The sequence below is a fragment of the Nerophis ophidion genome, linkage group LG02 (genome assembly GCF_033978795.1).
Source record: "Nerophis ophidion isolate RoL-2023_Sa linkage group LG02, RoL_Noph_v1.0, whole genome shotgun sequence".
Classification (NCBI taxonomy): Eukaryota; Metazoa; Chordata; class Actinopteri; order Syngnathiformes; family Syngnathidae; genus Nerophis; species Nerophis ophidion.
The window spans coordinates 36,139,124-36,155,958 of record NC_084612.1 but is presented as its reverse complement, the minus strand read 5'-3'; the positions used below and the strand labels follow the sequence as shown (position 1 = coordinate 36,155,958).

General features: G+C 40.8%; 1 protein-coding gene across 7 annotated transcripts in view; it reads right to left on the bottom strand.

The window, feature by feature from the left end:
- Positions 1 to 16,835, bottom strand: part of tead1b (TEA domain family member 1b) — a 179,241-nt gene that overhangs the window by 69,204 nt on the left and 93,202 nt on the right. For 3 of the 7 annotated variants that reach the window (XM_061882839.1, XM_061882847.1, XM_061882857.1), the window contains exons 4-6: positions 12,889 to 12,953; positions 543 to 605; positions 390 to 452 (exon numbers count right to left, since the gene is read on the bottom strand). In XM_061882839.1, coding sequence (XP_061738823.1) covers positions 390 to 452; positions 543 to 605; positions 12,889 to 12,953 — 191 coding nt within the window. Of the gene's footprint in view, positions 1 to 389; positions 606 to 12,888; positions 12,954 to 16,835 lie in introns of all 7 variants that reach the window. The other 4 variants (XM_061882826.1, XM_061882831.1, XM_061882853.1 and 1 more) reach the window with 2 other exon arrangements.

Below are 16,835 nucleotides of genomic sequence, written 5' to 3'. Positions count from 1 at the left end.
AGCCAAGAAGAGCTTTTGAAACCTGTTTTGAAAATGTTTTATTACAATTTTTATACCAAATAACATACTGCAAAATTTGGTTTGAAACGAGAATTGATTTAAATCGAATCATCAACCCAATAATCGGAATCAAAACAAATCTAATCCAAGACTTCTTGTAAGATATAAATGCCTAACAACGGCATACAGTATGTTTATTGGTTTTATCACTAAATGAAAAGAATAATACTTACAATGATATTAATCACAAACAAATGAAGGAAGTATGAAGAAAAATTGGACCTTGTCAACACGAGTTAAAAAGTGTAACAGACAACACATTCCCCCGTAGCAACAGGAAGTTAAGTAAGACACAGTAACAACAAGCCCAAAAGGAGAAAAGCGCATACCTTTAGCTTGGAATGAAACTCTCGAGATTTTCTTCTGGCAAGAACCTGAATGTGACTAGACACCTGCAGGGTAGGGGAGGAGAGGAAAACAAAGGAAGAGCCTGTAACCATGGCAATGAAAAGCCCCCTGCAACTGGGCAAAGCCAGACGTACCTTAATGGCAGCTTGGATTTCTCGAACTTTCTTTCTTGCTAAGACCTGTATGTGACTAGACACCTCCATTCAAAAGAGAAAAGGGGAAAATAAACAAAAACGAGAACACACATGTCTTTGTTTGAATACTCATTAGGGGAGACAAGGTCCAGGTCAGAGACATCTCCACACAGCAGCACACGGTGCTAACATCCAATAAGGCATTATGCTGTGTGTCGTTGTCACTTAAGTGAGCTAATTAAGGAGGATGCAGGCCCCTTTAGCTCACATTAAGAGCACACAGATGTGATCTGCTGTGTACTGAATGTCAATTGGTTTGTCTCATTTTCTTATGGGAGCTGGTCGAGGTATTTTACCAGCCAAGTTTACTTATGGTTAGCAAATTATCTTATGAGCATTCCTAAGTGTTTTGTTTTTCTGGATGGATTGTGAGGTGCGAGTCAAATAACAGTTCTTATCTTATCTGTCATAATTCCTGTTTATCTAACAGGAATTATGACAGGAACAACAATGAAAACAATTTTTAGAATGATTTTAACTGTACATAATGATGGATACAAAACTATTAAATGGGGATTGTAGAATTTAAGTGATGAGAGGCATACGCTGCAGGGCAAAAAAAAAAAAGGCCTTAACGCTAATATTTCGGTTGCTTTAGCATCTCTTTAAATGTCACAAAATGCACTTTTGTCCAAAGTTGTGATCGTAATGATGAAACCACTACACAAAGTCTTATCCAGCATATCTCATACGATTTTCATTGGAGTTCAGGTTTGGACCATGTGGTGAAAATAAAGCTTCTCATGTATCTTGGCATTGTCATCTTGGAATATACCTGTGCCATCAGGAAAAAAAAAATCCATTGATTCAACAACCTCTTCAATTAATATATTTAGGTAGACAGCTCACCTCATTCTTTGGGCAGATAACTTTGAACGCTAAACTTAGACCTGACCAACTAGAACAACTCGAACATTATATCCCGTCCACTACTTACTTCGAATAATGCAGGCCGCGACCCATGTAGTATAAACACACAGGATAAGGTGAGGAGAACAAGCAGTGCACAACATCTGAATAGCCAGATGTACAATTATATGAAACATACTGTACAAAGTCAGCTGATCCTATTTGTTAATAGACAGTGTTCGCTACACAATGCAACGCTAGCCATTCTACACCATCTTTCTCACTTAGGTTGTGAAATACATATAAAACAATGAAACATATAAGGACATTGCACTTACGCACTAGTGTGTTGAATGAATGAATGAATACATTATATGCCTCTGTGCTACTAGATTACTCTAAATTACTCTATGATGTATACCATTCGCGCAATAGAAGTCTTGGAGAGAGCATGCAAAGCCCCTGAACACTTACATGGTTTCACTGTTAACTAATAGCAGATGAGGGTAAAATCAGTTTATTTATTTATTATCAATCTATTTGTTAGCAAAAATTAGCAATTTAGTCAAGCTTTGCTACTAACGTTAGCTATCATTGAATGTCTACAACACAGGTGTCAAACTCAAGGCCTTTGGACAAGATCTGAACCGAAATATAATTGTATTCACCTTCTTGTTTTATGGAGGGGCGCTAAATGTCAGAGGAGCATAACTGCCACCTACTGTATTGGAGTGTGAACCAGAGTTCCCTCCCTTATCCCTCCTTCACACACATACATACTGTATATACCTTCCCATACTAAATTACATTCCATAAACCTGTCTCTTCTAGAAACTCCACAAAAAATGTGTGGTTGCTGCTTAGTACCCCTTTGAGAGTAACCTCCTTATGTCCATGTCTTCTAACTTCCTCTCTTAGTTTTTTCCTTCATGTACTGTATTTCATGTTCCACTGACTCTACCTCATTGCAACTGTCACAAAATCATGTTGGGTGTTTATTTTTAAGATACAATGTCTTATTCAGTCTGGTGTGTCCAAATTTAATGCATAGTATGATTCCTTCCTCTTGTGCTTTGCCATAAAGTTCTTCCCGCTTCAACCCATATGTTGTAGTGTAATATATATATATATATATATATATATATATATATATATTAGGGCTGGGCAACGATTAAAAATTGTAATCGAAGTTAATCGCACTATTTCTCCGATTAATCGTGATTAACTGCATTGTATACGCAAAGCCCAATAATGAATTCAAAAGTAGTGTGTAGTGCACCTTTATTGGAATATTCTCCCACATGAACAAAAGCGCCAAAACATCTGTTGTGCAAACACAATTTAAATCAGTCCTTGTTAAACAGTTGCAGTCAAATAGCATATTTTATGAAAATCAACTCAAAAAATGTAAATACAAACATTTAAGCTCATTGCCACTGCCAGGGTATTTAAGTTATCCTGTTTGTTATGGAAAATAAATATAATCTACATACAAATCTCTGAGCCACAATCATAACATCTGAACAGGCAATTTCTGAGGTAACAGCAGAAACATTTTTTTTATCAGGGTCTTATGTTTAAAAAACCTATATTATAGGTAGTGGGCTGTTTTAGGGAATTTTTGATCAAATTATCTGTAGTAGCAATATTAATAATGTTGTGTTTATTCTGCGTAGTGCACTTAAAATAATTATGACCATATCTAGGAATTGATATGATGGGAATTTTCCGATTGTTTGCTTGGTGCTTTGATAAACTGAACGCATATACATGGTACTATTTATGATGTTATGAGCCAGGGAAAAAAAGAACTACCCTACCCAGCATGCAACAGGAGTGACGAGCATGCGCGGTAGCCCGGTATAGGTTGTGTGTCGCCATGACGGCATCTTGTATGTTGTGATATGCACGCTCTGAAAGCAAACGTTAAAAACTCAGCCAACACGCCTCGTCTGCATTATTGATAAATAGACAGACAACACATATACTCCGTTGCTTCACAGGCCGCTGGATGTAGCCGGCAAAGTATTCCCATGCTAGCCAGCCGGTCTAGCAAGCACGCGTCATTCAGTCCAAAACGGCCCGGTCTATCCACATTCAGAATTGTCTGGCGGTCGTAAGTGATCCCGGAGTGACCACGCTGTAAGCCAGCCATGAAATTTGCAGAATTGTCCGGTATTTTTGCCAAATGTTCCATCTTTACCAAGAGCCCCTCGACGCCGAAGTACATCCGGGAAATGCCATCTTGTTAAGAAAAGGCGTTAACAAAATAAAAGCATGTAAACAACATACGCAAATGTGCGATAAAATAATTGTCGGCGTTAATAGATTGATGAGTTAACGCGTAATTAACGCATTAATTTGCCCACCCCTAATATATATATATATTAGGGGTGTGGGAAAAAATCAATTCGAATACGAATCGAATCGTTTACGTTGTGCGATTCAGAATCGATTTTCATTTTTAAAAAATCGATTTTATTTTTTTTAATCCAACAAACCACTACACAGCAATACCATAACAATGCAATCCAATTCCAAAACCAAACCTGGCCCAGCAACACTCAGAACAGCAATAAACAGAGCAATTGAGAGGAGACACAAACACGACACAGAACAAACCAAAAGTAATGAAACAAAAATTAATATTATCAACAGTATCAATATTAATTATAATTTCAGCATAGCAGTGATTAAAAATCCCTCACTGACATTATCATTAGACATTTATAAAAATAATAAAAAAGAACAATAGTGTCACAGTGGCTTACACTTGCATCGCATCTCATAAGCTTGACAACACACTGTGTCCAATGTTTTCACAAAGATAAAATAAGTCATATATTTGGTTCGTTTAATAGTTAAAACAAATTTACATTATTGCAATCAGTTGATAAAACATTGTACTTTACAATTATAAAAGCTTTTTTTTTTTTTTAAATCTACTACTCTGCTAGCATGTCAGCAGACTGGGGTAGATCCTGCTGAAATCCTATGTATTGAATGAATACAGAATCGAATGGAATCGAAAAAATCGATATACTATCGAATCGTGACCCTAAGAATCAATGTCAAATCGATATACTATCGAATCGTGACCCTAAGAATCAATGTCAAATCGTGGGACACCCAAAGATTCACAGCCCTAATATATATATATGTATATATGTATATATATCTATATGTGTATAAAACCTACTCAGTGGCCAAGTGGTTAGAGCGTCCGCCCTGAGATTGGTAGGTTGTAAGTTCAAACCCCGGCCGAGTCATACCAAAGACTATAAAAATGGGACCCATTACATCTCTGCTTGGCACTCAGCATCGAGGGTTGGAATTGGGGGTTAAATCCCCTCTGTGCGTTGGTTAAGGTGGGCGGGGTTTGGGGGGGCGGGGTATGGTGCTAGCGGGGATGAATAATGTAGCCCGGAAGAGTTAGGGATACATGGGATTCTGGGTATTGGTTCTGTTGTGTTTATGTTCTGTTACAGTGCGGATGTTCTCCCGAAATGTGTTTGTCATTATTGTTTGGTGTGGGTTCACAGTGTGGCGCATATTAGTAAGAGTGTTAAAGTTGTTTATATCACAACCCTCAGTCTAACCTGTATGGCTGTTGAACAATTATGCCTTGCAGTCACTTGTGTGTGTGTCTGTAGAAGCCTCGTATGACATGTGAATGGGCTGGTAAGCTGTCAGTTACGGTAGTAGAGGGCGCAATACGCATTGCCATCATACCACGCCCTTATTATTGTTAAAGGTGCAAATCAGCATACCTGTGAGAGAACAATTTCTCTGGAATACGGGAGCCTCCAGGTAAAATTGGGAAGGTTGGCAAATGTGGTGTTGTCAAGCGGCATTCAAATAAATCTCGCGGGCTGCACTAGTATTATATTTCCATATTAAGGCGCGGGCCGCGTGTCTGAGACCCCTGGTTTATAAAAATCACAGCAAAAAAAAACCTGCATGCTGTGTTATTTAATTTAAAATTTTTAAAAGAGTCTTGTGGCTCACATTGTTTTCTTTATTTCGTGAAACGGGTCAAAATGGCTCTTTGAGTTTTAAAGGCTGCCGACCCCTGTCATAGGAAGACGTGTTAGTGGGATTGAGCAGGTCTTCGAAGTATTCCTTCCACTAATCAACAACATTCGCAGTTGAGGTCAGCAGAACACCATCCGCACCATATACGGTGTTGACAGTGTACTGCTTCCCCTTCCTGAGGCGGCGGGTGGTGGTCTAGATTCGCTTCGAAGCCGTCCGGAAGTCGTTTTCCATGGCTTCCCCGAACTCCTCCCATGTCCGGGTTGTTTGCCTCCACGACCACTGAAGCTGCACACCGCTTGGCCTGTCGGTACCTGTCCACTTCCTCCGGAGTCCTATGAGCCAAAAAAAACCCGATAGGACTACTTCTTCAGTTTGACGGCATCCCTCACCGCTGGTGTCCACCAACGGGTTCTAGGATTACCGCACCGAAGGCACCAACTACCTTGCGGCCTCAGCTCCAATCAGCCGCCTCGACAATAGAGGTGCGGAACATGGTCCACTCGGACTCAATGTCCAGCACCTCCATCATGACATGTTCAAAGTTCTTCCGGAGGTGGGAATTGAAACTTTCTCTAACAGGAGACACTGCCAGATGTTCCCAGCAGACCCTCACAATGCGTTTGGGCCTGCCAGGTCTGTCCGGCATCCTCCCCCACCATCGCAGCCAACTCACCACCAGGTGGTGATCAGTAGAAAGCTCCGCCCCTCTCTTCGCCCGACTGTCCAAAACATGAAGCCGCAAATCAGATGATACAACTATAAAGTCGATCATGGAATTGCGGCCTAGGGTGTCCTGGTGCCAAGTGCACATATGGACACCCTTATGTTTGAACATGGTGTTTGTTATGGACAAACTGTGACAAGCACAAAAGTCCAATAACAAAACACCACTCGGGTTCAGATCCGGGCGACCATTCTTCCCAATCACGCCTCTCCAGGTTTCACTGTCGTTGCCAACATGAGCGTTGAAATCCCCCAGCAGAACAAGGGAATCACCCGAGAGAGCACTCTTCAGTACAACATCGAGTGTACCCAAAAAAAATGGTTACTCTGAACTGCTGTTTGGTGCGTAAGCAAAAACAACAGTCAGGACCCAACCCCCCACCCGAAGGCGGAGGGAGGCTACCCTTTTGTCCACCGGGTTGAACTCCAACGTGCAGGCTTTGAGCCGGGAGACAACGGAAATTGCCACCCTAGCCCGTCGCCTCTCACTGCCGGCAACGCCGGAGTGGAAGAGAGTCCAGCCCCTCTCAAGAGAAGTGGTTCCAGAGCCCTTGCTGTGCGTCGAAGTGAGTCCGACTATATCCAGCCGGAGCTTCTCCAATTCGCGCACTAGCTCTGGCTCCTTCCCCTCCATTGAGGTGACGTTCCACGTCCCAAGAGCTAGCTTATGTACCCGAGGATTGGACCGCCAAGTGCCCTACCTTCGGCTTCCGCCCAGTTCACGTCGCACCCGAACTCTATGGCCCCTGCTATGGGTGGTGAGCCCATTGGAGGGGGTACCCACGTTGCCTCTTCGGGCTCTGCCCGGCCGGGCCCCATGGGAACAGGCCTGGCCAACAGGCGCTTGCCATCGTGCCCCACCTCCAGGCCTGGCTCCAGAGGGGGGCCCCCGTGACCCGCGTCCGGGCAAGGGAAATCTGGGTCCTCGATATGTCTTCTTCATAAAGGTCTTCAAGCTGCTCTTTGTCTGATCCCTCACCTAGGACCTGTTCGCCTTGGGAGACCCTACCAGGGGGCTTAAACCCCCAGGACAAAATAGCTCCTAGGATCATTGGGACACGCAAACTCCTCTACAAGGATAATATGGCAGCTCAAAGAGCTGCCACATTAAATATGTAATACCTATCACATTAAATTATGGGATATAGTTAAACGACCTAAACACAAATTTGGAACTTCGTAATTATACAGATACAACACACAGTAATATGCATTTTTTGGAGTCTATGTTTAAAAAAATCTTCAAATGTATTTAATTTTAATTCCATTTCAACACAAATAGAGGATCTTTTAAAATCAGTAAATGCATATTGGTTTTAAAGGTGAACTGCACTTGTTTTTTGTTTTTTTTATTTGTCTTGTTTAAATTCATTAAGAAAAAACATCACAATGGATGTTTTTTTTAATGAATTTTAAATATTAAATAAATGCAATCAAAAGTCAGCTCACAATGGAGCTTATTGGAGCTGCTCTATTTAGCCTAGTACAGGGGTGGGCATTACGTCGATCGCGAGCTACCGGTCGATCGCGGAGGGTGTGTCAGTCGATCGCAAGCCAAGCATTAAAAAAATAGACATAAAAATGAGCAATCATCAATCTTCACTAAGACTTCACTTTCGTCCGTTGTTTGACATTCTCGGCACCCGAGGATATTGTGAGATGACGCTGGCTGCTGCGAGCTCTAAGAAAAAAATCACTGACAGGACAGAGAAACACTTTTTATTTCAACAGACTCTTGGGCAGTACCTGCTGTCAAAACTCTAAAGACCGACTGCACAGTTCCTGTCTTCACCGTAAAAGACCTGCTTCATCCTGCCAGTGCTAACAAAATAAGAGTCTCAGAAAGCTAGTGTGCACAAGCTAGCAAGCTACGGAGTTTTGATGCCACGTCACTCACCTGCTGCCACACACACGTATGCTACTCCCATAACAAAGTGTTTAAAAACGAGTACCGGTATGCAAGTTGGACAAATGAGATGCCACATTGCCAAATGCCAATACCACTTTCATGTGGTATTGGACAGAAAGGAGGACTTTTTTTCTCCTCCATTTGAAAATGCGGACGTTATCAGCACCACTGTCTGATTCCAATCAATGCAAGTCATCAGAATCAGTTAATACACCAACTTATATTATTGTCTTCATGAAAGAAAGGAATCTATGTGTGTTAAACATGCTTGTATTATCATTAAACACCATTAACTTGTTAACAAAAATGTGTCTTTCATAAATATATAAATATAAATTATAAATATGAATGAGGTAAATCTCCTTGACTTGGTCAATTGAAAAGTAGCTCGCCCGCAGAAAAGGTGTGAGCACCCCTGGCCTAGTATAAAGCCCTTTAAAAAACATCCGAACACCTCCATTAAGGTTTTCTATACATGATGAAATAATATATGTAATGTAGTAACAGGGACATATTTAATAACATGTAATACTTACAAATGTCGATCATTTAAAGCATATGAGGCGTGATCATTTCATGAATGCATCACGTTTGCTTTTTTTTTTTAACAGCATCACTGATTATTACTCACTGCAGACTTCTTGAGGGCCAACAAACATAATAAACATCACTTAATGTGAAACATCTGTCTGTTTGTCGTTAGTATGTCGACTACGAGGATGTTCATATATTCCCATTTCGATAAAGGAAGACTCATAACCCTCACGAAAAAATGGGGAGTCGACCCAAGCATCTTTTTGTGTCATTCTCGCCATTTCCAAGCCTAAATTTGCTGTCAAAATGTACTAACTTGTCGAAATATGTCCTCAGCCTCATCTCACCAGTCTATCATGTAGAAATTGCACACAAGCTATAAATAGTTTGTCTGTATTAGCGCTTATAATAACAATATCACGACGACGGCGTGGCGCAGTGGAAGAGTGGCCGTGCGCAACCCGAGGGTCACTGGTTCAAATCCCACCTAGAACCAACCTCGTCATGTCCGTTGTGTCCTGAGCAAGACACGTGAATTCACCCTTGCTCCTGATGGGTGCTGGTTGGCGCCTTGCATGGCAGCTCCCTCCATCAGTGTGTGAATGTGTGTGTGAATGGGTAAATGTGGAAGTAATGTCAAAGCGCTTTGAGTACCTTGAAGGTAGAAAAGCGCTATACAAGTACAACCCATTTATCATTTATTTACTTGGTTAATATTCAAGTAATGAAATGTAAATGGAGTATTTATGGTGGTTTTTGAATGGTTATTTATTGGATTTTGTGGGTGAAATAGAGGACCTGCCATTGTCTCAGCTGTAAATAGACTTTTATTTACAAGTTAGAATGCATTTTAAAAACCCATGTGTTGTCATGTCTTTCATAATGATTGACAAAAGGAAAAATAAAAAATAAAAAAAGTGCAGTTCTCCGTTAAAAACTTTTAGAATTGTTATTGGGCTAATTTCGGAAATTACTTTTTTCTAGCAGGCTTCTGATGGCTATAAGAAACCTTTTTAGTGTCACCTCACCTGTCACAGCTGGTTACACCAGGCCGTGCCTTTTTCATGGTGTTCTCCTGTGCTTTTATTTCGGTAGCTCTTCTAGTTTTGTTGGTGTTTTCCCATGGCTGCTTCACTTCTGTCCAAGAGCATTTCCCCTCACCTGTTTTCTGTTTGCAATTAAGACTATTTAAGTTAATCCTGTTTCTACCTTGGTTGTCAGAACATTGTTTGTTTATGTTATTGATTCTTTATTTGCTGGAGACCATAGAAGATATTTTCTTAAAGCTAAGTGCAAGTACACTTGTACGTGTGGATGCCGTCTGCCACATTTCAAGTGTTTTGCATTTTGTTTCATTTGGTCATAGCCTGTCCGGTCAGAGCACTTCCCTGTTGCTCTCACTTTTTGTTCAATATTAATAAATACCCCATTTACCTCACGCTCCAACCTCGTTCATCTGCATACTTAAAATCACCACAACCTCCGGCATCTACCATGACGCACCATTTATCACCGCATGACTGAATGTCCCGACTATGTGATTTTGCAAACAATTTTTTTAATGGCGAATCTGGAATCTGTTCTTCTTCTCCCGCTTAGGTCAAGGGTTGGTTGCTCCTCCCTCAAACCAGTGACAGCGTCTGGTATCCGCTTCCGGGGGGTAGCTGTGCAACTGGGGAGGCACAGCTACACCCAGCCTGGCTGCTACCTCTTGCAAGGGCTATTCTGCCAGCGACTAATCCTGTGGCAGAAATTATTCAGCCAGTGAGTGAACCTAAGGAAATTTCCATGACCCAGCGGCTTGAGAAGATTGTGGCACTAACGGCCACAGGGAAGCGTTCTCCATCACCAGCGTTGCCGCCGGATCCTGTCCAGGAGTCGCCTCCACCGCTCCCTTATGTCCTGCCACCTGCTGCTCCTGTGCTGCAGACGCCGACGGGGCAGTCACCATCTGCTGCTCCTGCGCTGTAGACACCAACGGTGCGCCCGCTATCTTCGTCTTCCGCGGCTCCCACGACGACAGACCAGCCGCCTGCTGCTCAGGCTCGGGAAACGCCGACAGACCAGTCATCTGATGCTCTGGCTCGGGACACGCCACCAGACCCGCCGCCTGATGCTCAGGCTTGGGACACACCACCAGACAAGCCGCCTGCTGCTCTGGCTCCTCCCACAACGACGTCATTGTCTTCAGGGGATCCCACGGAGTCGCCTGCTTCTTCGTCTCCAGCCGGCACCTCGCAGAGGCCACCGCCATCTTTGTTTCCAGCGGGCCCCTCGCCAAAGCCGCCTTATTCGTCTCCAGCGGCCCCATCTTCGACAAGAATGTGTCCATCTGACTCTTCCCTGATGGTTACAAGTAAATATGGCCAGGCAACCCGCCGTCTTGTACTCCCTGCGCCCCGTGAATTTGGACTTTTTTTTTTCTTCTCGTTTTTTAGAATGTCTGGTATCTGTTTTGTTGGGGCGGGGTGTCATTCTGTCACGACTGGTTACATTAGGCCATGCCTATTTGTTGGTGTTCTCCTGTGTTTGGTGTTAGTTCCTGTCCTGTGCTTTTATTTTTGCGGCTCTTCTGGTTTTGTTGGTGTTTTCCCGTGGCTGCTTCACTTCTGTCCAAGAGCATTTCCCCTCACCTGTTTTCTGTTTGCAATTAAGACTATTAATGTTGATCCTGTTTCTCCGTTGGTTGTCGGGACATTGTGTTTTGATGCTGCTATTCTCGATTCTCTGGTGGCCATAGACGATCCTTTGGATGCGAAGTGCAAGTGAATTCGTACTGTGTGGATGCCGTCAGCTCCACATTTCCTGTAAGTCTTTGCATTTTGTTTTGTTTTCATCACTGCCTGTTTGGTCAGAGCACTTCCCCATTGCGCTCGCTTTTTTTTCCGTTTTATTAATACATTCCCCTTTGTTAACTCACGCTCCAACCACGTTCATCTGCATCCCTAAAACCACGACAACCTCTGGCGTCTCCCATGAAGCACCACTCTTCTACGCTAGACAGTTTCTTTAGCATGTGCTTGACAGTATTTAAATGGATCGTATTTTCATGTGGATAACAATGTTTTGGGAAAGTTGCTTGACATTTTTTTAAATATAATTATAATTTGGTATTTCTTATAGACTACCTGTGCAAGTTTCTTGAGTTGACAAACAGATTTTTTGAGAAATAGCAGACATCCTTTGTGTGACTTATCAATTTAAGTACATAAAAAACTAAGGTCACTTAAGAAACCAGTATATTTCCTACAAAGTAATGACAACATTCTCAGTACCATCTTTACTAATTATTTGTCTTACACCAAAAAGAATAGTACTAAACATCCCTAGATTCTGTGTTTGCTGTGTTTATTTTGTAACAACAAATCGGTCCATTTTCAGAACAAATGCCATCTGTAATTCATCACTTTGATTCAGAAATATGAGCTCATCTTTGTGGTTAAAGTTGTGTGTGCGGCCTGCAGAAGACAGGATGCACCCCCCAACATAAACGAAAGAAAGTCTTGTTTGTTGGAGACTGTACCAATGTATTAAAGCTTAGACTTTCCACCCCATTAATAAAAACTTCTACCACAGCCAAGTGCATGAACACTCTGATTTACTTTATGAGGCCAAGGAATATTTTCAGTAACAGTGGTTAGTTTCTTTTTACGTGACATGTCATTGATGCCCATAAATGTATCACGTACAACCAATTTATTGTAGAAATTAAAGGCTCCTTTTTGACCAAAGGGTGGCCATGAGTTTAAATACATTTGAGGGACGTAATTGCTTCCGTGGCGCAGTGGAAGAGTGGCTGTGCGCAACCCCAGGGTCCCTGGTTCAATCCCCACCTAGTACCAACCTGGTCCCGTCCGTTGTGTCCTGAGCAAGACACTTCACCCTTGCTCCTGATGGGTGCTGGTTAGCGCCTTGCATGGCAGCTCCCTCCATCATTGTGTGAATGTGTGTGTGAATGGGTAAATGTGTAAGTAGTGTCAAAGCGCTTTGAGTACCTTGAAGGTAGAAAAGCGCTATACAAGTACAACCCATTTATCATTTATTTAATTTATCATTTGTAAAAAGGGAAAACTGATTAATGTTTTTATCTACAGATTCACTAGAACTAAAACTCTTACGTGTGTTTGAAAGCAGAACTAAGGGTGACAATTTCAGAAATGGCTAAATTCAGCGACATCTGTTCATGCGACATGGCTGTGACAGAGGATTAGTCAGCCGCATTTCTCGTCTTACCTGCTTGCGAGTCCTCGTTTTCCCAGTCCGAAGCTTGATGTATCTGGCAATCAGCTCATTGCGACCTGCAGGGACAGGAACCTACGGTCACATTGTGCTACAGTGTGTTGATTGTAGCTGCACATGATTTTACATTCATCTCCTTTTTACCATTGAAACTGGAATCTTTATATTACTAATAAGAGGGATTCAAACATATAATGTGCAAGACAAAAAAACAGCTTCTGCTTAAAACTCTTAAATGAATACAAATGGGATGTCTACATATTTTATACAAGTAGACATACACTGAAACTGTTATGTACAGCTAAACAAGATAATGTGTTTGCATGGAAAACAACACATTGTATTAGCATGAAAAAACAGCTCCAGCCGCACAGTCTCTCAAATTAATCTAATTCAATCCCATTCTCTTCAAAGCTGAACACATTGAAAGGAAACAGACATAGCTGTTCATAAAAATACAGAGAAGCAACTGGATACATTTGGTTTAAAGCAGATGTAACTAAATTCTAATTAATGCAAAGCTTTGTAAAGATTTCCAATTAACAATGGCTCTAAACATTCTTGTGCCCTCTGGTCTGCACTAATTGTTGTTGCAATGCATATGACCCATGCTTAGCCCTTTCATATGTTAATAACATGCCGCAAAACAAAACTATTAGTCAAATTATAGGTAAGGAGGCTTTAATTATGTGTCCAGCTGTAGCCAAGCAATGCCATGGTTCTTATCTACCATTCTATGAAATGTTCACCCCCCACTATCTAATTTACGAGAACATTGTTGTTCATTCACTTCATTACCAAATGTATTTTTAACCAGAACACACAGGGAAACCTCAACATACTAAACAAATGCTACTAAGACAATACAAATGACAAAATCTACAAAATGCAAATGTTGTATTTCCTAAAAACTAAATTTATTGTGGCCATATACAGTGTGCCTTGTATTGGACGTTGATGAACTAGAACATCTACTGTACTGTAAGTGAATGAGTATATTTTTAATGTTGTGGATAAGCCAGCCTTAAAACACGCAGCCATGTAGCTCGACTGGCAGATAAACAACATCTGGGGATTTGCAGTGCCAGCCTTCCTGTGCAGTGTGCTCGTAAACTTTAACAGATGGGTAAAGATTTCAATAATTCACACACTGGAAACATAACCTGACAATGCAGGTATTCAAGCAACCTCCGGATTCCAAGATCAAAGCACACAAATGGCCAGATGAAAGCGTGCTTGATATTTGAATAATTCATTCTTTTCACTAGACCTGGGAGAAAAGCTCACTGGGTTCTATGTTTGGGCAGCAAAATAACAATGGCTTAACATTGTTTGAGAAATACAGGTACATAATAACAACACAACAAAATAGAGCAAACATGTTTCCTATCAGAAAATACAAAATAGTTGCACGGTTAAGGAGAGTGGCATAGCTCGGTTGGTAGAGTGGCTGTGCCAGCAACTTGAGGGTTGCAGGTTCGATCCCCGCTTGCACCATCCTAGTCACTGCCGTTGTGTCCTTGGGCAAGACACTTTACCCACCTGCTCCCAGTGCCACCCACACTGGTTTTAAATGTAACTTAGATATTGGGTTTCACTATGTAAAGCGCTTTGAGTCACTTGAGAAAAGTTCTATATAAATATAATTCACATTAAACTGCCTTGTAGTGACCAAAAGTTTTAACAAAGGTTTACATTGACTCTTTCGACAATTGCCAAGTACCCACATTGCGTGTCAAATTTACGTAACTAAAACACAGCTTCCATCATCCATCCATTTTCTACCGCTTATTCCAGCTTGATTTTGAAAAACCAGTGCCAATTGATGTATTTGGTGTTAATAAGGAGGTAATCCCACAAATGATCTATTTTATCTTAAACTGTTATCCCAGAAAAAAATTACATCTGCAGTCAAGATAAGCCATAAAAACTATCACTAACATTTTATACTAAGTTGTTCCACCAAGATCACATAGATCAATAATAATGACTGCCTAGCTGCCAGAGACAAGTTAAATGCCAAATGGGGCTACTAATTCACTTGCTCATTTGGGAAAGTAGTAAAACAAAACAGCTCCACAGGATCTAATGATGAACATAGATACTATAAGCCATTTTGTTTCTTTCTGTGACATAAGTATATACTCTATGTCAGGGGTCACCAACGCGGTGCCCGCGGGCACCAGGTAGCCCGTAAGAACCACATGAGTCGCCCTGGCCTGTTCTAAAATTAGCTCAAATAGCAGCACTTACAAGTGAGCTGCCTCTATTTTTTTAAATTGCATTTATTTACTAGCAAGCTGGTCTCGCTTTGCTCGACATATTTAATTCTAAGAGACACAAAACCCAAATATCCATCCATCCATTTTCTACTGGTTATTCCCTTTTGGGGTTGCGGGGGGCACTGGCGCCTATCTCAGCTACAATCGGGCGGAAGGCGGGGTACACCCTGGACAAGTCGCCACCTCATCGCAGGGCCAACACAGATAGACAGACAACATTCACACTCACATTCACACACTCGGGCCAATTTAGTGTTGCCAATCAACCTATCCCCAGGTGCATGTCTTTGGAGGTGGGAGGAAGCCGGAGTACCCGGGGGGAACCCACGTAGTCACGGGGAGAACATGCAAACTCCACACAGAAAGATCCCGAGCCTGGATTTGAACCCAGGACTGCAGGAGCTTCATATTGTGAGGCAGACGCACTAACCCCTCTGCCACCGTGAAGCCCACAAAACTCAAATAGAATTTGAAAATCCAAGAAAATATTTTAAAGAGTTGGTCTTCACTTGTTTAAATAAATGCGTTATTTTTTTTACTTTGCTCCTTATAACTTTCAGAAAGACAATTTTAAAGAAAAAATACAACCTTAAAAATGATTTTCGGATTTTTAAACACATATACCTTTTTACCTTTTAAATTCCTCCCTCTTCTTTCCTGACAATTTAAATAAATGTTCAAGTGAATTTATTTTTTTTTATTCTAAAAAATAATAAATACATTTTAATTTAGTTCTTCATTTTAGCTTCTGTTTTTTCGACAAAGAATATTTGTGAAATATTTCTTCAAACTTATTATGATTAAAATTCAAATAAATTATTTGTCTTTGTTAGAAATATAGCTTTGTCCAATTTGTTATATATTCTAACAAAGTGCAGCTTGGACTTTAACCTATTAAAAACATGTCATCAAAATTCTAAAATAAATCTTAATCAGCAAAAATTACTAATGATGTTCCGTAAATTATTTTTTTAATTTTTTCAAAAATATTCGAATTAGCTAGTTTTTCTCTTCTTTTTTTTGGTTGAATTTTGAATTTTAAAGAGTCGAAATATATTCATAAAAATATGTATCTGTTTCTATATATATATATATTCATTTTGAGAAATCATTAAGATGATTAGTGTTTCCACAAAGATAAATATAATTAATTAATAATAATAACAACATAGAGTTAAAGGTAAATTGAGCAAATTGGCTATTTCTGGCTATTTATTTTAGTGTGTATCAAACTGGTAGCCCTTCGCATTAATCAGTACCCAAGAAGTAGCTCTTGGTTTCAAAAAGGTTGGTGACCCCTGCTCTATGTAATAGTCATGGTGAATATGTAATTTTTAAAGGGGAAAAATAATATGATTTCTAATGAGTGAAATAAAACAAGGACGATTAACCCAACACTGCCTGACAGGTTAACTTTCAATTCATAAAAACACTATCACAGGACGCTGAAAACTTTATATTTTTATCAAATCGTGAATTCAGTGGTACCTCAACGTAAGAATGCCAAATTTAAGAGTGTTTTGAGATAAGAGCTTTCTCTCTGCAATTGTTAGGGTTTAAATTGCAAGCAAACATTTAAGATACAAGTATCTCTGCCACAATTAAACGGAGCGGATGTCACTGTGAACCCCTTAAATCTGCCAAAAACATCTGGTCTTA